Here is a 23,370-nt window from a genome sequence, read left to right as displayed (position 1 = left end):
ACCAGACAGAAATTCCTGGCTCTTTGGTCTTTTTCTCAGACCATTAGATCGTACCTCTGTAGATAGATAGATAGTTAATGGATTAGCATTCCCGTGGCGTAGGTCCTTAGTTTGAGATGGATCTGAGCAAGACGTGCTACAGGTGTTGTCTCTAAATAGCTAGTTGAAGAGAGGAGTTTCTTGCCAAAAGCTTGTTCTGTGAATACCTTTGGAGAACTGCTGAACTCCGACAATTTGTTCAATCCAGTCATTTGATCATTCTTCAGAAGGGATTTCTCAGCATGAAATTTTAAGTTCTAGGGTTAAAAGATGGAAAAAACCATGTTTAACTGAATTGTACAAAGCATAAAGGCACTGCAAGAGTTTTGCTATGAAGTTAAATACATAGGACTCACTGGATTTTTAAGCTCATTGTGCCCAGTAATCAAATGGCTGTTGTAGCATTAAAAAAAAATCTTAGTTATGCTAAGTACCTGCTTTATGTTAGTTTTTAGTAGTCCAATGGCAATAATCTTGTGTACTTAGAGCAGCATTATAACTTGTGGAGCTGTTCTGTTTCAGAAAAATAGAGAATATTTTGAAAGTGCATTGTTTTCCCCACTTTTAAAGTGGAAGTATACATATAGTTACATACACAATTTTTCCAGGTCTTTCTCCACAAAACTCCATCAAAGCAAGCCAACACATCTTGTTTGCACTTGCTTAATTCATCCTACAGGCCTTTTTCTGAAAATTTTGGCCAAATGTTATATTTTCAGAGGCATTCAAAATTTCCTAGCCATACCATATTTGTTAGTGGTATTTTCACAGTTTCCCAGGAAGCAGCTAATTTTACTATCTCAGAATGCAGAATAGATAGGAATCAGGCAGCTAATATGTGAGTATTTGAATAGTTGTGGGAACTTAAATAATGTATGTGCATCGATTTGCATATTTGCAAAGTGCTAATGTCCTAGTGAATATAGCTCTAAGGGAGAAAATTAATGGCAAGGAATTACACTGGCGCAGACTCTGCAGTCTGTGCAGGATGTCCTGAGTATAGGCAGGTTTCTAATGAGGGGAATGGGAAAGGGGAAGGTAAGAAACTGCCTAGGAAAGAGTGATGAACCTAAAATTTTAAATTTAGTCACATAATTAAAAAACTATTTAAGTATCTTTTAGCTTTCTGAAATTCTCAAGTGTTCAGTATTCTGGTTTAATTTTTACTCCTTCATTCTCTCTCCTGCTCTCCCACTCGAGTAAATAAAACAATAAAGCTACTTCAAAATCCTGAGGCATCTTATCTCTGTCCTCCTAGCACTGTCCCAAAGAATGACCAGAATTAAAGGTAGTTTTAGATCATGAGCACGTTTTACTAATACAGAGTAAAATTGGCTCAGATTATTTTCCCAGTACTTTGAACAGAATTAAGGTTGTTTGAAAAATACAGCTTAACTGTGTACTTAACAAACTTTGTTCTGTTTCTGAAAAATAAGGTCTCTGCTTAGCATTTCCAAGCTGTTTAACATTTTTTATGAGGAAAGTCATTTTCATAAGGCTTTCATGTGTGAAATAACTGAAACATTCTTGTTGGTATGGAGGGCTGAAGGGCTAACAGTGTTTCACATCGATTTAGCAAAAACTTTTGTGAGCAGAGATTTCTCTTTTTTAAGGAAGCGATGCTTTGTTAGATATATGTCTCAGTGAGTTGTGCTGGTCCTAAGAAACAAAATAATAAAATTGAGTTTGCAGCCAGGCCAAAATAGCTCTGCCCATCCACTTATCATACATGTGAGGAGGAAAGGCCAAAACATTAGTATTCCTTCTCTGCGAAGGGTCTAGGGTCAATGGCAAAGGATGACTTACGGTCATGGAAGTAGTTACAACACTTCAGACTGGAAAAGTAAATACGCCATTTCCACCCAGTGGAGAGAGCTCAGGGCTGCAGGTGTCGAGGTGGGGAAGCAGGGGGACACGATGTCCATGTCTGCCCTACCAAATTGCAGAATTCCTGCAAATTCCAGTTCACATGCACTAAAACATTGTATCTCTCTTACCACGAATTGCTGTAGAGTCAATCTAAATTTACACACACTCTTTTTTTTTCCTTTTTTAAAAGAATCTTATATAGTGGCTGTAAATATCTTTTCAGATTAAATACATAATAAAGGCTGCTGAAGCTTTTATTTTGCAGGTTGACATCTAATTTTGCATCTATAAAGATAAGAAATGTCAGACCTCTTTCTGCACACTCTGTTTGTGCATGGTATCATTCACGTGCTTGTTCTACGTATGAATGGAAGCATAAAACGCTGGGCAGAATGTCTCACCCAAAATGTGTTATAAATTTAGGATGTTTGAAAGGAGCGAGAGGAGGCATGCTGAATTTTCTTGTTTTCTTGCATTGGGAGATAATTTTGAGATGTTTCAGTTAACGAAAACAAAGGTTGGGCCATTTGTGTCTCATGAACTCTAATCAGAATCAGCTGATTGCACCCAGTTTGGGTTTGCAGAAGTATGGACATGTGACTGTAGAAACGCACTTGCTGCTTTTTCTTTCCCTGTCACAAGCAGGGCCTGGTCTTTGAGGCTGTTGTTTTAAAAGCAAGAAAAGACGTATTTAACTCTGTCCCAAATGTGAACCGGAGGGAAGATGCATGTAATACCAATCTGCCATGGTTCGTTTTTGGTTGGTCTGAACATTATGCTTGAGGGATGATGGGGTCTAAACTACAACTTCCACAAAGCCTCTGAAATTTGACCTGTGAAGTGAGATAATCTCTTGATGCTGTGTCTCACTTGTGAATTAAACAACCTCCAAGAGAAGCTGTATTTATGCAACATCTCATTTAAAAGGCATCTTATTTTCCTGGAGTCTTGATGGTGATTAAATTTGAGTGGGTAAGGGCACATTTTTACTGAATACATCCATCCAGTTAAGAAACGTAGCATAACCTTCCCTGGCCCCCAGCTACGCAGATGTTACATCGGGCTGCTTGGTGCTAACCAGGCAATTGCTTTACATTTCACTCCAGCCATGTTGAAACAAAGCCAGTCCTGGTATTCACACTGGAAAATATTTGCAAATTATACCGTTTTGGTGCATATTTTTCCTCCACTCACTAAAATAAATGAAACTAGCAAACCTGCTTCACTTTCTCCTTACACAGCCTCTCCTTCCCTCTCGACTTCCCTGTGCATCTGCATATCTTTCCCTCCCCCATGTCTAAAGGTACCACTACCCTTCAGGGCACACATTGGGAATATATATTTTTTTCTTCATTACGTTTAAAAGCTACTGCTTTAGCAAAAACAGCTTTTGAGCCGTTGGAACATGAGAACAGCTGTAGCAGTGAGATGAGAAATGGTCCTAATATAGAGAGATTTTGGGGGCTGCGTCGCTGAGTTGGAAACGCCATCCATAGAATATCCCCCTAGTGCTAAAACCCATCGAAATAGATTGGAATGACTTCTTAGATTCTTTATTATTTTTAATGACTTGTTGTGTTATATCCAAAGGAAGTTGGAGAACGCTGTTCACTCCTGAACTTAGCCGCAAATGCTCTTCTGTGCATTTGGTCCAGCTCTGCGTGCAGAAGAGGAGATGGAAAGAGAGGGTATCTTTGTATTAGCGAGGGGAGTTGTTTTAAACTCCGTGTCTCCCCAGCAAATAATCTTTTTTTTTTTTTTTTCCCCCCCTCCCCCAGCTCGGGGATTGGATCATATTGCTGAGAACATTCTGTCATACCTGGATGCCACATCGTTGTGTGCTGCTGAGCTGGTGTGCAAGGAGTGGTACCGGGTGACGTCGGACGGCATGCTGTGGAAGAAGCTCATCGAGAGAATGGTCAGGACAGACTCCCTGTGGAGGGGGTTGTCAGAGAGGAGAGGATGGTGAGGAAACCTCTTTTGCGCCCATTCAGGACAGTAGGTGCTGTGTGTTTCAAACCATGTTTGAAGAGGGTTATTTAGCACCCTGAAACATCATGTTGGTTCCAAACCTGACAGTTACTTAAATCAAAATTCGGGGGTTGGGGAGTTAGGGCATCATTTGGCTATGCAGGCAATGTGGGGGCTTTTTCCTCACCTTCCTCATCTGATCATGCTCTTATCCCACTGTGACAAGTGAGATATACAGACTGAGATTTTTACACCCAGCTGTCATTCGGTTCAAATTAAGAAGCTGTGTACGCCCCAGGGGAACACTAAACTAGTCAGCAGTTCAGAGCAGAAGAGCTTTTTTAGGGGTGGCGGTGGGGCAGCATGTGCTATGAATTAGTTGTTTCCTGATAGGTCTGTTTGTTTTCCTCAGCAGATTTTCACTATTAGATATCTGTTTAATTTTCAAACTGGAAGCTGAGGGTAGGTACCACGGAGAATAGGGGACTTTAGAAATGCAGATAGATTAGTTAATAATCATCTGGAATAGCCTTACTACAATGTGGGTCTCACTCAAGTTTGAAGCTGCTCTGTTAACATTTCATTAGAACTTTCCCTCTCAGGGGTACGTCCTTTAATACATAATTTTCTTTTCCAAGGGTGTCCCTAGGATGTTGGCAGAAAGGAAGCTGGGTATGAATATTTCATAAACAAGATAAAAGTGACAGCTCAGGCATTTTAGTTGCTATTAAAAAGAAAAAGATACAGAGTTGCAAACAAAGACTCCTGTTTTATGGTTAATTTTGTTATACTGTTTGTCTCAGGAAGTAAAGGCGAGTAAATCAGGATTTTGAAACATCCATTAAAAATAAATACTATTTTGATCTGCTTCCAATAGTGTAATATTTATAAAGACTGTAAAATAAACACGAGCATGGTAGTGGTAACTTTTGCATTCCTTTGCCTTGTTCTCTCCAGGACTTCTATTTTTGCTCTGTATTGTTGAGGTCACAGTAAGTCCAAAGAGGACCTTGAGAGGTTATTTACTCCCTCCTGTTTCCCAAAGGCACAGCCAGGTGTCTCTTAAGTCATCCCAGATGTTTGTCTAACTTGTTCTTAAAAACCTTCACTGATGGAGATTCCCCAGGCCTTACCTGGGCAAGGAATTCCACTGTTTCACTAACTTTAGTGTTAGAAAGATTTTCCTGAAATCTAAGCTGTCTTCCTAGCTACAGTTCGGCATGTTATATTTAGCCTACACAGACACACAGGACAGTTTCTTATTCTCCTTTTTGCAGTAATCTTTTCCATGTTGGAAGATGATCATGTTTCCTACGTTTTGGATGTGCTAACCAGCCGTAATCCTATGTTGTCTTGTCCTCTTGCCATTCTTGGTTTTCTCTGTTTAGACCCTCCCCAATTACTCTACTCCATTCTTGGAGGATGGTGTAATCAGCTGGGTGTATTAGAGTTCGGTGGTGTGGGAAGCATTGCTTGGCATGCTGTGTGGAGGACACTCCATTTTATGCTTTCCAGTAGAACATGTGCTGTTTTTTTAACAGTGGTATAATACTGTTAGAAAATTAATTACCCTTTCTGTGGAAGTTCTACTTAGCCATTATTCCTCATCTTGCATGCTTATGTTGTTACTCAGTGGTGAACTTGGCAGTTGTTCTTACTGAATTAGATTCTATTTATCGTTTGGTATTTCTCCATTTTGTCAGGAGCATTATGAGGTTAATCTTGTCCTCCAAAGTGCTTGTAGCTTCCAGCTTTAGTATCATTGGCCAGGTAATAAATGTGCTCCCTGTTCCATTCTTTGTCATTAAAGAAAATGCTCAATAATGACACATCTAGGACAGACTCCATGCAAGATCCCAGTTGCCATTCTGATTGTCAGTGCACCATCGGTAAACTGTGCTTTCCAGCCATTTGTGTGTCCACCCTTGAGCTCTTCCAAGATCATACTTCTCTTGCTAAGTCATGGGAGGAGTCCGTGAGAAGAAATTGGGTCAGTTTGACATGGTGTATTCTGGATTGATCAGTGTTGCCTGTTGCTTGTCACCTTGTCATCTTCTAGGTGCTCATCTGATTGATTGTGTGCTCTAGAACTGCTAAGCTGTCAAAGTTGAGTTGGATGGTCCACCATTTCCGTGGTGGACCTTCTTCCCTTTTTTTAAAATGCAAGAGCTACATTTGTCTTTTTCCTGTTCTGTGGAAATTTACTTATGCTCTGCATCTTGTCAGAGATCATAGCTGATAGTTCTCAAGTTGCTCCTTCCAGATTTTAGAAATAACGTCAGAACTGACTACTAGTCATACAGACACATGACATTTCTAAAAAACAGTTGCAAAATCCTGCTTCTCATCTCAAAGGACAGTCACACCCTGTTACTGCACCTCTTCTTCAGGTTTACACTGTGTCCTGGAGGTTGCTTTGACAGAACAGGAGCAAGTTGTGCCCTGTCTTTCAGATTGCCCTCTGATTAGCTCTAGAAGATACAACTGCAGGCGTGGTGGGGTGGTTAAGAGAGGCAGACAAGAAATATCCACTGTAATTGCATCTCTGCCATATAGAGCTTTACAGTGTGTAATCAATGCTAACACTGTGCATGGCACAAGGAGGTGACTAACTGGACAGTTCAGAATGATAGATGACTGGTGTTACTTGCTTACAGCTCCTCACTTTGCACGTGGGCTGCCTGATTTCAGCATTTGCAGCTCGTGGTTTACAGCAGAAACACCCAGTTCCGCAGCATGGTAGCCTTCACTGACAGCTTGTCAGGGAGCAGTAAGGGTTACACAGATTTAGAGAAATATAAAACAGAAGCCCAAAATCTGGGCAGGATTGTGTCCATCTGAATACTTGATTGAATTGGCCAGTCATCAAAACCTGCAAACAATAGTTCCTTTTATCCCAGAGCCACAGCACAACAGCCACTGGGATGCCCTGGAAATTCCAAGCAATCCTTTAGCTGAACTGTAAACAACTGACTCTACATGCAGCAAGGCAGGGCTTATAGGTAGCAACAAGACCTTGTATTAGATCAGCTAGTAAAGTGGGAAACAATAGACAGGTTTTCAGGCACACAGGCTTGTATACAGATTGCCATAGACCTACCCCAAGTCTTCCAGGATGTATTCTAGGTATTCTGTGTATCTCCAAAGCATTTTTCGTATCCCTGGGCCAATAATTTTAATTTTCTTGTATGTACTTCCAGACTGGATCACAGTAAATAGGCAGCCATCTAGTTAGTGGTTTGCCTGCATCCATGTGTCCCTTCTTCACGTGTGTTTGTCCCCATATGAGTGGCTGCTGGTCACTGTATTTGAAGACTCAGATGATTGCTCTGTCCAAAGTGGAAAGCACCTTTCTCTCAAGTCGTACTTAAAGTAAATTGTTTAAAGAATTATCAAAAGTTCTTTTCTTGAGCATTTGTTATTTTGTCTGTTCAGTCCTATAGTTTGCTACGACCTTATAACCTAAAAATTTCAGTTCGTTGTTGTGATTTCCCTGGTTCAAGTACATCAGGGCAGCTAATGTACAGTCTCTCAAATGAGTTTCAAGGTATACTGTATGGAAAGGACAAGAAAGAAATGCGCAAGGAAGTATTGAACAATTAATTATGCCATAATGGAGCAAGGGAGGGAGAAGAGGAGAGCTGGCCCAGTGTAAACTCTGTGCCTCTGATGCCAGGATTACACTCGAAGGCATTTGTGCCTCTCTCCATTTTGTGAGGCATGTTGCCAGGCAGAACAGCAGTTAGTACGCCCATGGTGGGGTTTACTAGCTTCCACACCGTGTTTGGTGGCTTCTTAACTTCAGGATGAGGAATTAAAGTTTTTTACACAGCAGGTAGTGATTGCCGTTTACAGATTTTTTTTGTAGCAAAAATCTAGCTTGGGATATGAGTATTCCAAATCAGTGTTGAGATGAGGGAGGCACCACAGATGAAGTGTTGCTTACCAAAATATAGTAGTAGCAGTAAAATGTCCGTGTACCAAAACTGATACTGTTCCTGCTAATGCAGATAAAAGCTAACCTTGAATGCATAGTGAGTTTGAGGGTTCCTTGGCTTCTTTCATTTTCTTTGTACACTTTATTTTAGAGGTGACCTCTGATATGAGTATGTGTATTGCGGGCATGAGCCGTTCTCACCTCCTATTGAGTTGAATGGGCTCATGTCCGTAAGAGATAATATATTTGCCTTCCCTGAGTGACTAGGCACAGATTTTTCATGAGTATTTCAGTGTCAAAATGCAACACTGACATGTTGCAGGGCAAACAAACAAGGAACCACTCCGTCTTACTGATTAAGTTAAGTTTGAATATGAATCTGTCTGTGCTTTTCAACAGTGGTTACCCATTTGTTGAATGCCAGGAGGACCTTTCTCCAAAATGCTGAAACGTGATTTGTGTTCAAGTGGGAGTGTTCTTTGTCTTCCAGGGGACAATATCTATTTAAAAATAAACCTCCTGATGGGACTGCACCACCCAACTCCTTCTACAGAGCACTTTACCCCAAAATTATACAGGACATAGAGGTAAGACACAGCTTCCAGATGTGGTGGTGTTTGGCTGTATTTTTTTAAAATCTCCCTGATTTATTCATGATGCTGAAATTCTGAGAATATTTTGTTCTAATGGAATATTTCATTAATCTGATATGTCTGTGTTTGTCCAGAGTTTGTAGATCTGGGATAGTTATGTAAGGTCCCTTTAGACAGAGGATGAGTTGGATTGTTCAGTGAGCTGTTTGCAGATGGACTCTCTACACCTTGCGTGTCAGATGTCACAGCAGCACCGTACCATCTTGATTTTCTCTGTTCCACAGTACTTTGCTCCACCCAGTGCAGATGAGACCTAATAAGATGTTATGGGGAGATATCAGGAACTGAGACAGGGAGAAAGTGCATTCTTTCTGCAATCCTAAGACCCAGGGAAATAGGAAGCAGCTGAGCACGGTTGCCTTGTATCTAAGATGTGTGAGCAAAATGCCATGTTCTGGTAGTTTCCTAGTGGCAAAAGCGGTGCTCAGGCACTGTTGTGACAAGTTTGTACAAGCACTTAGCTAGAGCTCAACTGAGGCTTTCTCTTCAGTTGTTTAGTTGTTGAGTCACAGGGGGTTAAAGGTTGGAGACAGAAAAAAGCTTTTAGGTCACTTCTCCCTCACCATTCCAGATAACACAGACGAGTTTAGCCATGATATGTTTTCCAGGCTTTTATCTGTTTAATTGGTTTTATTATGTGTGCTACTTCTTCTAGAAAGCAGTTATGTCATTGCATGGGCCTGATTGCAGGAAAAAGTGTGAAGAAAAGTATCTGCTGTCTTCTCAAACAAACAAAAAAAGGGGAGATAGTTACGTGCTTTATTTTTACTTCTCTTTTGTCTCCTGTCTCTCCTCAAGACAATAGAGTCAAACTGGCGGTGTGGAAGGCACAGTTTACAGAGGATCCACTGCCGAAGCGAGACAAGCAAAGGGGTTTATTGTTTACAGTATGATGATCAGAAGATAGTAAGTGGCCTACGAGACAATACTATTAAGGTGAGAATGCTCCAAAATGACATACTAATAGCATGCAGTGTCTATGCCATAAATAATAGCGTCCTAATTTCAGTGACACCTACTCAATCTCTTGTTAGTAACCTAGCCTTCTACTTCCCCCACCTCACACCTGCACAGCATGTATGCCTCTCTTATCTGGCAAGAGAGACCCTGTTTTCTTACAATCAAACTTCACTAGCAGAGTTTTTGTCCATCAGTAATTACTGGCTATGTAATTACTGTGCCCTATACCCTGATGAGAAGGGTAAAACCAATGTTCATAGTAAAGCCAGTAATAGCAAAGATGGTAATGTATTGCACCAAAGAGCCTGTAGAAGACTCTACAGATGCCACTAAAGATATTCTAACTGCACTATGGATGATGTGTTGTAGTAAAAAACAGACCAGTCAAACCAGTAAGTGCTGAAAGATGAAAACCTTACTGAGCTGTCTGGTTTTGAATGTTTGCGATCTTAGATCTGGGATAAGAATACATTGGAATGCAAGCGAATTCTCACTGGACATACGGGTTCTGTCCTGTGCCTCCAGTACGATGAACGGGTGATCATTACTGGATCTTCAGACTCAACAGTCAGGTGTGTGCTCATGATTTGGAGCTTTCTGTTTGCCTCTAAGATTTTCGCCTTGCAAGCTGCTGAAATGATCCTTTCTTAAATGTGTGCTGTTCAGTCGGTTCCATGAAGTAGTTCAGTGTATTTGTTCAGGAGTGTACTGTCCTTGTTTATCAGATGTCCATGCAAATGGCTGTCAAGAAGAAATGAGAACCTAAGCAAAGGCCAGTCAAGGTCAGGATGACTTAGGAAGGCCATCTGGCATTTCACCAAGGTTTTGCATGTTTTGACACTCCCTGAGACTGTTTTAAATTCTCCCTGAGAATAACTTTTTAAAAGTTGGTTGAAGTTTTCAAAGCAAGTTTGAAGGTTTAGTCATCCATTGTCACTTCATAGTCAACAGAAGATGTATGACTAGATCTCCTGTGACTTTTAATTAAATTTCAGCATGATGTTTCTTTTCATTCAATCTTTCTAACCTTCCTTTCCTTCCAGTCTCCAGCAAAAGGCTGGACACCTCAAGTCAGCACTTGTGGTGCATGTTGTGCAGAAGTGAAGTCCACTAGATCTATTACAGGATCCCAGAGAGTCTAAGACCTGCAGTGTAAATACAGGCGCATTTGAGTTAGTGAATTGCAATATGAACTTGGATGTGAAGGAGCAAGTCTGTCTTCTCCATGTTGTTATATATTCTCTTCTTGTCAGAGTACAAACAATGCCCATGCAGTGAAGTTACAGACAACAAAAAGCTGTGTCAGTGGCCTTTTCTGAAGCTATTAGCATGTGTTCCTGTGGCTGCAAGCTCCTCATGGTTATCACTGTGCTTGCATGTAAACTACCACTGTTAAGCTAATAACCATTAAATTCAGTTCCTGACATGTGATGCATGCAGTCTTGTGGTGCTGCTAGATTTTGGGGTCCTATTGTTAGTAGGAATCCAGAATTTCGGCAACACCGCCTGCCTGGAGATGGTGTGGGAACTGCACTGTGCTAAACAGATTGCGAAAGGAGAAGCTGATTTCTGTAACAAGTACTATCATCTTCCGTATCGGGCCAGGCAGGCCAAATTGCAGACTGGCTACTTGCCCAGAAATACTTTGTTTCCCACTGTATCTATAAATGTTTGTGCAGACCCCAGAGGCACGTAGGATGCATCACTTTTATCCTTGGGTCTCCTCAGGAAGAGGGGCTTCATCCAATAGACAGTACAGATGGGCTCTTAATGCTTCTGAGATCTCAGGGATGCACTTGTCCAAAGAAGTCAGTAGGTCTCCAGCTCCTGTTCAGTTTGGCAACCCTGTCTGCAAACTGCTGGTATGTTAATGGCTCAGGTCTTTAGTCTGTGGGTTTTTCTCCTTTGCATTTTGTAATTGGTATGTAGTTTTCTTTCTCATTTATAGTCCATAAGTTGATGCACTTCAGCCTTCATAAGTTAGAAAATAAGACATTAGAAGTCTTTCTCACATCTTGCCTTTTCTTACTGCTCGTCTTATTGGCAGAGGAAAATTTTACCTTCTGCAATGTCTGATGTGCCTGATGATACAGCCATTTTCTGCTCTTACGTAGTCTATCTGGGATACAGGTGTGATAGTGCCAAAAGAAATCTCTTTACGAAGGGTAAAAGAAGTTTGCCAACAGAATAGCCCAAAAGAAACATTTTTAAAGCTTAAAATCTTAATTTTAAGTCCTGGAAGTTCTGTATGAAGACTTTGTCTAACTTTCATCTTAAATTATCTTTTGGCTGGAACAGTTGGTTCCAGTAACATTAAATTGACATAAATGCTCTGTCTTAATTTGGGTATTCAGCACATTCCTGGAATGTAGCTGTGTACCAGATGCACTGCAGGGTAAATGCAATGTGTGGTGCAACTTGTGGCACTTACTTACATTTGTTTGAAAAGCATTATCTTGTCTTCTGCTTTTGTACAGATTATCCTTTGAGTTGATAGTCCTGTGAGAGAGGTCAAAAATTAAACCTGTCGCTGAACTTGCTTCTCCACAGGTCATGATTAAGTACTTATTGACTGGAAATGGAGTGTGTGGTAGGCTGACACAACCAGGAAACACCAGTCTTTAAAACTGTCAATCTCATACTTCAGCACTAAATTCCCTTAATTAAAGAATGCTTTTTTCCTGGCTGGGTTATTTTTATGGTGTTAACTGCATTGCAGGGGTTTTGGCTGCTGGACTGTCTCAATGTATCCATAATCAACAGGTTTATATAATACATCTTTTAATTAACTATTTAATAGATGTACATATAACTTGTGGTGTTTGCTTCTCTAATATGGCTAGAGAGTCAATTACCTCTCCCAGTCCCTTTCCCGCTCTGCAGAAAATCCACTGTACAGTTTCTAAACTCTCTTCTCTCTGGTTTGAAATTTGAAACTGCAGGGTGTGGGACGTGAATGCAGGCGAGATGCTGAATACGCTGATTCACCACTGTGAAGCAGTACTGCACCTCCGCTTCAATAACGGCATGATGGTGACATGTTCCAAAGACCGTTCCATTGCTGTGTGGGACATGGCTTCACCAACAGACATCACCCTGAGGAGGGTGCTAGTAGGGCACCGAGCTGCCGTCAACGTAGTGGACTTTGATGACAAGTACATTGTATCAGCATCAGGTGACAGAACTATAAAGGTGAGGTGTTTCAGAGGCTTTTTATTTGCAGCACTGGGGTATTTAATAACTAAGAACAGTGACCAGGCAGGGAGGATGATCCTTGGCAGTTATTACACAGATCTTCCTTTAGAAGCAGTGTTCTTCCTGCTGCTCATTTCCACTCGTTCCTCCTCTGTTGAGCTTGCACAACTTGTTTACAGAGCTGTATGGCAAATCAGACCCAGGTACAGATGCAGTTGAAAAAGGACTTTTTTTTCTGTGTTCTTTTTCGACTTGACCACTTCCATAATCTGTTTTCAGCACCAGTCATTTGAATAGTTGTCAGAAGGCAGCATGGGAACAAAAGTGAAGGTGAGTGGATAGGAGTCACTTAAGTGTTACTGCTATGATCCCAATCTCTGCAGCATTAAAACTGAGGAAAATCGAGATCCTGTGTAGACTAAACCTTAGCCCAAGAGTGCCAAAGCCTGATTTTGGAAGCTAATTCTCATACGGTGTGGAAAAAATCTTCTGTGTACAGTGACCCAAGCTGCTAACAGTTGCAGACTATAGTCACAAGTCATCGGAGGGGTAATTTTCCCAGTCTTAATGATAGCATCTTCAATTAAGAGCATTCTGGATGCACCTATGTATCATACAGATACCAGCTTTTGTTAGTCTCTTCTTAATAATCTTGTCTCTGTGTGGTTCCCTCCCCCCTTCCTGTCACAGGTATGGAACACTAGTACCTGCGAATTTGTGCGCACCTTAAATGGCCACAAACGAGGCATTGCATGTCTGCAGTACAGAGACAGGCTAGTAGTGAGCGGCTCTTCAGATAATACTATCAGGTGAGAGACACACTCCCCATTGCAGAGTTCTGTGCAAGCACGTTGTCTCTGATTCCCTGGGATGTGCAGAGGTTAGGCAACTGAAGTGCTCTGTACCCTTGTCGTCTTTGAAATATGCTTTCTTTGGTATAGAACATTGTGAACTACTGGAAAGAGATATTAGAAGCCTGTTTTACTGTGTTATCTTTCATCCTCTATATCTCAAGAGTCCCATACTAATCAACAAGTTGCATTGCTCTGACAATTCTGGTGTATGAAAGAGCTGGCAAGTACCACTTTCTATGATGTCCTCTTGTGATATTTTAATTGGGCTATGTGTCTAGTTAAAGGGGTCAGATTTGCAGCAAGAGGCATTTAATCCTCTGCAGAAATCCTCCTGGGCTCTCGCCAAACTCTTCTTGTGGTACTTGGCACCTGGTTAAGTTTGGAACAGCTGGTTTAGAGCATGAAGTTCAGTTTGCTGCCTTTTGCATTTCTCCAGCTGCCCTGATTGCAATCTGAGATTTAACTCCTTCTGGTATCATGAGACAGGATTTCTCCCTACATCCTGCAGCTGCTGGCAGAGGGATGTCCCACTAATCTCAGGGTGTACGGAGCAAGCTTGAGTAGTAGTATATGTGACGTAGGAAAATGGCGCTCTCATGCAAACAGGAGTAAGAGCAACCTCCCTTTTGTCTTTGTCATTGCTTTAAATAATTGTCTGCCTTCTGATAAAACTTGAAAGCTGGACAGTGTAAGCAGAAACCCTTCACTTTGCATGTCAGTAATAATTTCTCCTCAGTGAGAATGATTCATGTTACTGTTTGCCTGTGGACTTCGCTTGCAACACGCTGCCTCTCCCTGGTTTGCATTCTGTAGGAAAATGGTGGTTCTTTGGTTGACATCACTAGGTCATTGTGCCAGATTTTAGTCTAGGGCTGTCTGAGAGGATGACCAAGAGAGCTGGAACTTCTGCCTCTTAATCAGGGGAAAAAGTATTACAGGCATTGTGTAAGAGTAGCACCACTTACACATGGTGAGAACTCCTGCACTTCAAATCGAAAAAAATAACCCTCTGCAATTGTACTATGAAACTTGGTCTCAGAATTAGAGTAAGAAATAGTTAAATATTACAGCAGTTAGGGAAGGATCTAAGATATGACTTGCAATGCTAATAAAAGTAAATGTCAAGATAGTGATAACACTAAAGAGGAATACAGTTACTTTTAGGATTACATTGGACAAAATCCCTAGTTGACAGATAAATTGTGCTAGAATTTCAGGAATGTTGGCAGTGAATCTTAATGGAAGTCAGGTTTGGCAGCTGTGTGGGCAAGGCACAAGACTTACCTGATCACATTGTTTTCTCCCAGCCATTAGCAGAGGGCACAAGGCAGTGGAAGGGTGATTAAGAAAGGGCAGGTTACTAAGTCATCTCTGTGGGTGGCTTGGTGCTTTGTATGTTTGATTTTAATCCACTGTAAAATGCCAGATGTTGTGTGTTGCCCTTTAGTAGAGGCTGCCTCCTGATACAGAATTTGACGTTTGTCATTCCTCAGTTGCAGGGAAACTTTTTGCAAAAGATGACTCTGATTTCTAGTTTTGCGACTGCAAATGTAAGGACATGTGAAGTAGCTGAGAAATCAGTATCTTTCTTCTGTAGGGAGACTCCATGTATAAAAATTATTTAGGTTTTGTTTTAGGCCAGAAATTTCACTGTGTAAGAGGACACAGCTACACAGGCATCGCTATCATTGTGCCGATTTCCATCTGGCAGAAACTGGTCCATCAAGTTTAATCCGATCACTTCAGTATCTTAGGCTCTAGGGCCAAAGTTCTTAATTGCTGCAGACAAGCATGGTATAGAAAAAAAGGAAAAAAAAAGATAATTTAGAGCAAGAAAATAGAATCGGACTACATCATCTTGGGTTAATTTTTAAATGAGTGTATTCAACCTCCAGTGTGTGCACACATGGGGATCTGATACTGGACTGTTTAGACAACAGCATTCTCTCTAGCAGATGGGGATTCAGGCTCACCTGCCTTCTGTACATCTTCCAGCTCTGCCAGGACTTCAAGTGAATTAAAGGCTGAGATAATTGCAGACCTCCCTGTACTTCCAGAAGTTCTCCCAAAGCTATAGGAAGGAAGAGTGGTAGTGTTTTTGACTGCATACACTTTGTAGTGATTTTTTTTTTTTTTTTTAGTTAGTTCTCAAGCCTTAAGAGCAGTTCTCTTACTATTTGGTCCTTTGACTATTTAAAGAAGTAGAAATTTGAGAAGGTTATCAAATCTGGGAGGTACCCTCGGCACCAATTCTGCTAGGAGATTCTGCTCTTACATAGCAGTTATCCCTTTTGTACGTGAAGGCCCATTCCCCACATGGCTAGGGACATGATCATCTCTTCTAATCCCATTCAGATTCAGGTGAAACCTCAAACTGGGACCTGAAAATACAGGCCTGAATAGTGTGTTGTAGCCTCCCAGAGCTGCTGGCAATCTCAGGATTGATGGCAAGGAGTGGAAACACATGGCATGAAAGTTCCTGGCACAAGATTGCTCCTCAAACCTTTCTGCACCAGTTCATTGAACTCCATTCGGTGAATGGAGTTACATCCAGTTGGCGGCCGGTCACGAGCGGTGTTCCCCAGGGCTCAGTACTGGGGCCGGTCTTGTTTAATATCTTTATTGATGATCTGGATGAGGGGATTGAGTGCACCCTCAGTAAGTTTGCAGATGACACCAAGCTGGGCAGGAGTGTTGATCTGCTCGAGGGTAGGAAGGCTCTGCAGAGGGACCTGGACAGGCTGGATCTATGGGCCCAGGCCAACTGTATGAGGTTCAACAAGGCCAAGTGCCGGGTCCTGCACTTTGGCCACAACAACCCCATGCAGCGCTACAGGCTTGGGGAAGAGTGGCTGGAAAGCTGCCCAGCAGAGAAGGACCTGGGGGTGCTGGTTGACAGCCGGCTGAACATGAGCCGGCAGTGTGCCCAGGTGGCCAAGAAGGCCAATGGCATCCTGGCCTGTATCAGAAATAGTGTGGCCAGCAGGAGTAGGGAAGTGATCGTGCCCCTGTACTCGGCCCTGGTGAGGCCGCACCTCGAATACTGTGTTCAGTTTTGGGCCCCTCACTACAAGAAGGACGTTGAGGTGCTGGAGTGTGTCCAGAGAAGGGCAACGAGGCTGGTGAGGGGTCTGGAGAACAAGTCTTATGAGGAGCGGCTGAGGGAACTGGGACTGTTTAGCCTGGAGAAAAGGAGGCTGAGGGGAGACCTCATCGCTCTCTACAACTACCTGAAAGGAGGTTGTAGCGAGGTGGGTGTCGGTCTCTTCTCCCAAGTAACAAGCGATAGGACGAGAGGAAATGGCCTCAAGTTGCGGCAGGGGAGGTTTAGATTGGATGTAAGGAAAAATTTCTTTACTGAAAGAGTGGTGAAACATTGGAAGAGGCTGCCCAGGGAAGTGGTGGAGTCCCCATCCCTGGAGGTATTTAAAAGACGTGTAGATGAGGCGCTTAGGGACATGGTTTAGTGGGCATGGTGGTGTTGGGTTGACGGTTGGACTCGATGATCTTAGAGGTCTTTTCCAACCTCAATGATTCTATGATTCTATGATTCTATGATTTCTGGCATTGTCCGCCCTGTTTACAGTCCTTGAGAGACTTAATGCTCTCTGACCAGCCAGAGTGCCTTTGGCTGACCTTTGCCATGGAGTTGCTTGCTCCGACCTTGACTGGTGTGCTGGTAGTCATGTGAAAACTATTGGGATCTTCGCAGATTCCTGAAGGATCAACTTCACATATCGAAGAATCACCTTGTGCTCCTCGTTGGCCTCAAACGTGTATAGGCAAATCCTTTCCCAGTTCTACAGTGACAAAAGAGTTCTGTTCATTCCTCTGTTGTCCAAAGTGAGAGCAGCTTGTTGTGGCAGGACAGCTGCAATCATTAACCACCAACCTTGGGCACACATCCACTGGACCTGGATTATTCCCTGGGGGACCTCAGGAGTAAAATATGTGGGGACAATTTATCTCTTTCTTTGTCTGCCTCTCAGGGAAAAGTGACCTGACCCCTCAGCAGCTGTGCTGCTTCGTGATGTGTCACCCAGAGAAATTCCACGAACCACCCATATTTCTCACTACTGTGAAGTTCATGTCAGTCTGAACGCTAATTGAATGAGCATTTAAGAACATTTGTGACTGCTTTATTTCAGCTGTGTGTCAGGGAGACGCAGCAGATACTGCTATTAAAAGATTCCTGTATGAACAGAGCATGTCTCAGCCAGAGGTGGAACCTCTAGACAATACCTGTCAAAGAATTTCAGTTCTTGTAGGCAAATAATCTTTCTTTATCCATGGTAATTGTGAGTCTTGACAAAGAGCTGACAAAAGTATGGAAAGCAAATAGACTTACTTCACAACTGTTTCAAGCGTTTCTTAAGTATTTTTCAAGGTAGTGTGTAAGTGTAAAAATGCATGTATTTTAATTTATTCTCCATGCTAAAAATACTTCACAAAGCCCAAAACTCTGGGATATTTACAGTTGAGAGAATAACGCATTGCTGGGTATCTTACTGAGATACCACATACTGGTTTTGGTGCCAGAACTTTTTTAAAAATATTGGATTATTAGAAACAGTTAGCAGAGAGCCACAGGAATTATTTGAGAGCAAGAAGAAAATGCATTACAAAATAATAAACATAGAGTGCCCATTTTAGCTTATGCATAAGGTGCCTAGATTACAGAGTAAACACACCTTCAGTAGGAGAAATGACAAATAAAAAGGGCTTGTTAATTCTTGTACATTTCACCACTGTATTGATGTCTTAGTTTGTCTGATGGTAGTCTCCAAATCAGAATTAGGCATGTAGGGGTACAGAAAGGGGCGTGTGCCCTGTGAAGGTGATCTTACCAGTTGGAACAAGCTGCCAAGGGAATTGGCAAGTCTCCCTCTCTTAACATCTTAAAATCAAGGTGGGATACTTTTATGAAAAATCAACTTCAGTAAAATAAAGTTATGAGGCTCACTGTGATGAAGATAACTGGGAGATATCCTGTATTACTAGAGCAGTAGATACTAGACACAACTAGTCTTAAAATTTGTGGATCTCTGACTCATTTCCCATGTGATACTGTAACATAACAGGGTCATGTTGAAAAGCATGCATCCGCTTAACAGCAGGAAAAGGACTGATGAATATAGTTTGTTTCTTCTTTGTTGTTTCATCATAATCTTTATTTCCAAGTTTCAATTAACTACAAGCAAAGACCAAATGTTTCATTGCAATGATCAGATATTCAAAAGTTCTTAGTGCTTCTTCCTACTCTTTTCCAGGCTGTGGGATATCGAGTGTGGGGCATGTTTACGAGTACTGGAAGGCCATGAAGAGTTGGTGAGATGCATACGCTTTGATAACAAGAGGATAGTCAGCGGGGCATATGATGGGTGAGGCTGTCGGTGCAGTCAATACCTTGTATCTTCCTGTCTGTCTCAGTGTCTCACATCCCACTTTGCTGTATCTTCATTATAAATATTAGACTCCTTGTCCTTCATACCAAGAGGACCTTTTCATGGCCAGTAAATCAGGACGATGCTACAAAGGATACCTTTTTTTCATCTTTTGAAATAAGTCAGTGTGATTTGATGTGTGTGGTCCAGTTCTTCTAGCTTGTAAGAAGATCTGACTGACTCAACCTGAAACCTCTTCTAGCTGAACCACTGGTAAAAACAATCTTTCCCATCTGTGGTTATGTCTTCTGGACCATTTGCCATTACTGACTAGGTGTCTGCGCTCCCACATGTTTCTGTTAGTTATTACTAACAGTATTCTATTAGTTATCTGTTAGTATTTACTTTGTTGACAGCATATTTTTTTCTCCCATTAAGCTCTATAAGCTTTACAAAGGGGAAGTGCAAGAACCAGGTCTCAAGAGCAGAAGGATTGCTGTAATTTTCCTTGAACTGGTGTATTAGCTAAGCTGTACTAACAGTTATTTTTTTTCTGTGAGCACTTGCTCTTTCATCTTTAACAGAGCCGTGGTGTTTGTCTATTTTTTTCACTACTAGGAAAATCAAAGTATGGGATCTCGTGGCTGCTTTGGACCCCCGTGCTCCAGCAGGAACCCTCTGCTTGCGAACCCTTGTGGTAAGAGCTTTTGGTAGGGGTGGTGGAGGGGGCAGAAAAGTCTGCTTGATCAGGGCTATCTTGAGCCATGAAAACTCAAGTCAGCTTAGCCCCATTCTGCAGGATCTAGAAGTCATTTCTAGGGGTCTGGCTTCTTTGGGTGTCCAACTGGTTTGTTTTTTTAATGTTGCAAGCTATAAAGCATTAAAAATTAGAACCTGTGGAGGTTTCATTCACTTTTTAACGGTTTTGTTCTGTGATTTGGAGTTAACAACTAAACCCATTTTTGAGACTTGTCCTTCTTGGAATCCATGTGTCAGTGGGTTTACTTCAACCTGTGTGTACCTAATGATGTAGAAGTACATTGTCAGAATTGTTGACATGGAAAGAAAAGTAGTACGTTCCAAATTTGAACAAATAAGAACAAAAGCAACCTTGGGATTGCTTTTAACTGGCTTCTGGGTGTTTAGGGAAAGAGAGGCTAAGGACTGAAACAGGCAGTGAAATTGACTCATCCTTAAACAGCAACTACTATTCTCATGCTGTCCATTGATATTTAGCGCAGGTCTGATGATGGTGTGATTAAAATGTCATTGTGTGAGTGTTAACAACATTCACAGTCATGCTTAACAGTGGCTCTGCACTGGTCTTACAATAATGTGGAAAGGTTGAGAGAAAAATGCCAGTACGCCCAAGGCCATGGGATGGTTCCTATAAGCATTCCTCCATCACATTCACCCCCAAAAACTTGCACTGTTGCTGGGGATAAAGGAAGATTTCAATCCAGTACCAAATTCTCATTGAAAAAGAAGTACTAAATGTATTTCTTTTTCAGCCAAGAAGTGTTTGGGTTGGTATACGTTAGACCTTTTCCTACTGTGACATGTGACTAGTCTGTGCTCTAAACCAAGATCATACCGAGGCTGTCTGATTCTCTAAAAGTGTGGTTACCTCTCACCAGCTGAGCTGCGCTAGCTGACCTTCTGCACACTCATCGACCACCTGAATTGCTACTGTTGCTGTAGATTTTGCTAAAGTATTTTACTTCACATTTGGTGCAGGCTGTGGGGGTTACTGTGACTCAGCTGACAGGCAGTAGATCATTAAGCCATGCTAACTCTTTCCCAATCATGTATTTGGACCATAAGCTGCAGAGTAGGAGTCTGTGAGAGCCTTGGATGCCTGCAGGTACTATGCTGAAAAACCTTCTTGTTAGCCAAATAGAACTGCAAATAGTTTCATGGCTGAAATCCAGAAAAACCCTTTGTCATCGGCCAGCCAGTTGCAAACTACGGAACAACTCTGTGCCCATGAGCGCATATCCTGAGAGCCTTAGACTTCAGCTCGATATTAGCAGTGTTCCTGCTCCAGCCTGAGACAAACGTGTGCCTAGTAACCTGTAGACTTAATTTAACTGGTGTGATTTCCTCTGCATTTTCCAGCAGTGGACAGCGAAAGTGCCCCAGCTAATTATATTATAAATCAGAAGTGGTGGGATGGAAACACTGTAGGAATCTCAACACATGGATACTCGTAAATCCCTGTTTGATAGCGATGGAGGGGGCCAGAAGAGGGAGGGCAGAGGAAGCTGTTGTGGTGCTTTTAGGACTTTTCATGTTTATGACAACAGGGCGTCCTTATACCCGCTTACCCATGGTTTGGTTTTTTTTTTTCTCTTCCCCCGGCCTCCAAAATTAAACCTGGCTGCACAATGAACATCGTGAGTCTCCTGCTGCTTGTGTTCAATTTTCAAACAGTAGGAGGAAAGTGCACAGATAACAAATGCTCGCTGCATGCCAGGTCCCTTCCAGTTTTGTCTTCCGTTAGCTGGAACAGTGGCCACATGAATTTGACAGAAGCTTTCCAGGCATAGAATAAGCACACAGTTCAGCTTTCCTTACGAGGTTCAGGTCCTTGTGGCCTCAACTTAGGGTGTGCAGTCTGCTTATTGCCACTGCAACAGCAAAGGGCAGGTGCTGTGCGGAACTTCTAGGGCAACCTTACTTAGCATACAGTGACTGGGAGAAAAAAAGGAGTTTTGGAAACAGGCTTTGGAAGTACCACTCTCTCTCTTGGCGTCTCTGTGAGCAGTCCCTCAGTGAATCTGAATGCTGTAGTGGTATTTTTTTAGCAAGAACTTCACTTACCTCACTGCTATAACACAGACTCTGGAAAAACATTTCTTTTTGGAATAGGTGGGAAGATAGAAACCCATAAGGTGTTTTTAAGACAAATTTGAGTTACGGTTAGAAGATCAGAAAGGTTCCAATGACTGGACCTTTTTTAAATTTTATCTTAAAAATAGAATCTGACTTTTGTGTGTGTGTGTATTTTCAGTTCATTTAAAAATGCAGAGTTTCGCTTTAAAGCAGCTGTTGTGCTTTGCAAACCAAGCTGTATTTTTGTAGTCCTGTGCCATAAGACAGAGGCTTCCCATTTAGTTGCTAACAATTCTCTTTTTTCTAAATATTTGAGAAACCTGTATTTTCAGTACTAAAATGTTTTAAGGCATGTTTTTTTCCTGACCCTAGGCCCCTTACAACATGTGAGCGCTAAAGAGAAATATGTATTAATAGAAGAGATAGGGCTTACTCTACTTGCATGGTTTCTGTTCCCTTCTGACCGAGGAGGCCACTGCTCACTCTTGCAGCAGTGTAAGCACCAAAAAAACATAGGCAACACAAAAGGGAAAGCATAGTGGATTTGCTCTGTGGTATCCAGGATCTTGCTGTTACCTCCTGTTAATTACAGTCTGAACTCTTGCCAAATCGTCATGCCATTTCCACTCAGCCTCAGAGCAGAATGTAAACTGCCTGTAAAGAATGCCCTTTCCAGTTCATATTTTTAGAACTGCTTAAGAGGAATTATTACTGTGTCACTGGACTTTACAACAGGCTCCTTAGTGTCCTCCAGTATTAACCTCTTTCCTCTTCAGCAGTGGCAATGGTGCCAAGTCTTGAATGCAAAGTTCTTATTGCCCCCCCTGTAACCTACTGCATCTGGGAATGCTGTGATTTCGGGAAGGAGTTTCACCGTGGACCAAGGAAGAAAGTGCTCCTATCAGCCTCGCCAGACTGAATTGTGTGGTGGAGGGAGCTTGGTTTGTTCTGCACAGTGCGTGTCCAATATTGGGATTTAAGGAGTAACAGGATAACTGTAATGTCAACTGCCTGCGAGCCAAGTATTCAGATATGGCAAACCCTTTCCACTGAAAGAGGGCTTACTTTACGCTATGTGATGGTGATGCACAGTGTGTCATATGGGGCTTACTGAGAAATGAATGTAACACTAGAATCCAAGCCCAAGTTCATCTTCTCTGCTCCACCCCAGGTGCCAGCAAGTTTGTGAAGTAACATGCTGTGTCTCCCACTTGCATTTAGGAGCATTCTGGAAGAGTCTTTCGACTTCAGTTTGACGAGTTCCAGATAGTCAGCAGCTCACATGATGACACCATCCTCATCTGGGATTTTCTGAATGACCCAGCTGCCCAAGCAGAATCCACTCGTTCCCCGTCCAGAACATACACCTACATCTCAAGATAAATAACACTACATTGTACCTCACACTCGCACAGGTAAAAAAAAAAATAAAAATAAGGTGACACTGGATGTAGTGCGAGCACGCTGCTTGAATGACTAGCTGGGTCTATCTATTTCTCATCTTGGTTGGACAGTAATTACAGTGTCCTGTAAAAGGACAGGAATGGTTTTGATACCTTAGAATAGGGACTTTATTTTAGGATTTGTGGCATGTGGCGCCTGTGAGTTCCCCTGAAGAACTCCTCCTCCTCTGTCCATCATCATCAATAATTAAATCAGCTATCACTGCTGTC

General features: G+C 42.0%; 1 protein-coding gene across 6 annotated transcripts in view; it reads left to right on the top strand.

The window, feature by feature from the left end:
• BTRC (beta-transducin repeat containing E3 ubiquitin protein ligase) overlaps positions 1–23,370 on the top strand; it is a 125,341-nt gene that overhangs the window by 100,811 nt on the left and 1,160 nt on the right. For all 6 annotated transcript variants that reach the window (XM_076338901.1, XM_076338895.1, XM_076338900.1 and 3 more), the window contains 9 exons: positions 3,687–3,873; positions 8,307–8,403; positions 9,268–9,405; positions 9,883–10,001; positions 12,372–12,621; positions 13,315–13,433; positions 18,749–18,859; positions 19,481–19,559; positions 22,919–23,112. In XM_076338901.1, the coding sequence (XP_076195016.1) occupies positions 3,687–3,873; positions 8,307–8,403; positions 9,268–9,405; positions 9,883–10,001; positions 12,372–12,621; positions 13,315–13,433; positions 18,749–18,859; positions 19,481–19,559; positions 22,919–23,080 (1,262 nt within the window). In that variant the 3' untranslated portion in view covers positions 23,081–23,112. The remainder of the gene's footprint in view (positions 1–3,686; positions 3,874–8,306; positions 8,404–9,267; positions 9,406–9,882; positions 10,002–12,371; positions 12,622–13,314; positions 13,434–18,748; positions 18,860–19,480; positions 19,560–22,918; positions 23,113–23,370) is intronic.

This window comes from Aptenodytes patagonicus, chromosome 5 (genome assembly GCF_965638725.1).
Source record: "Aptenodytes patagonicus chromosome 5, bAptPat1.pri.cur, whole genome shotgun sequence".
NCBI lineage: Eukaryota > Metazoa > Chordata > Aves > Sphenisciformes > Spheniscidae > Aptenodytes > Aptenodytes patagonicus.
This window is presented reverse-complemented; position numbering and strand designations above follow the sequence as displayed.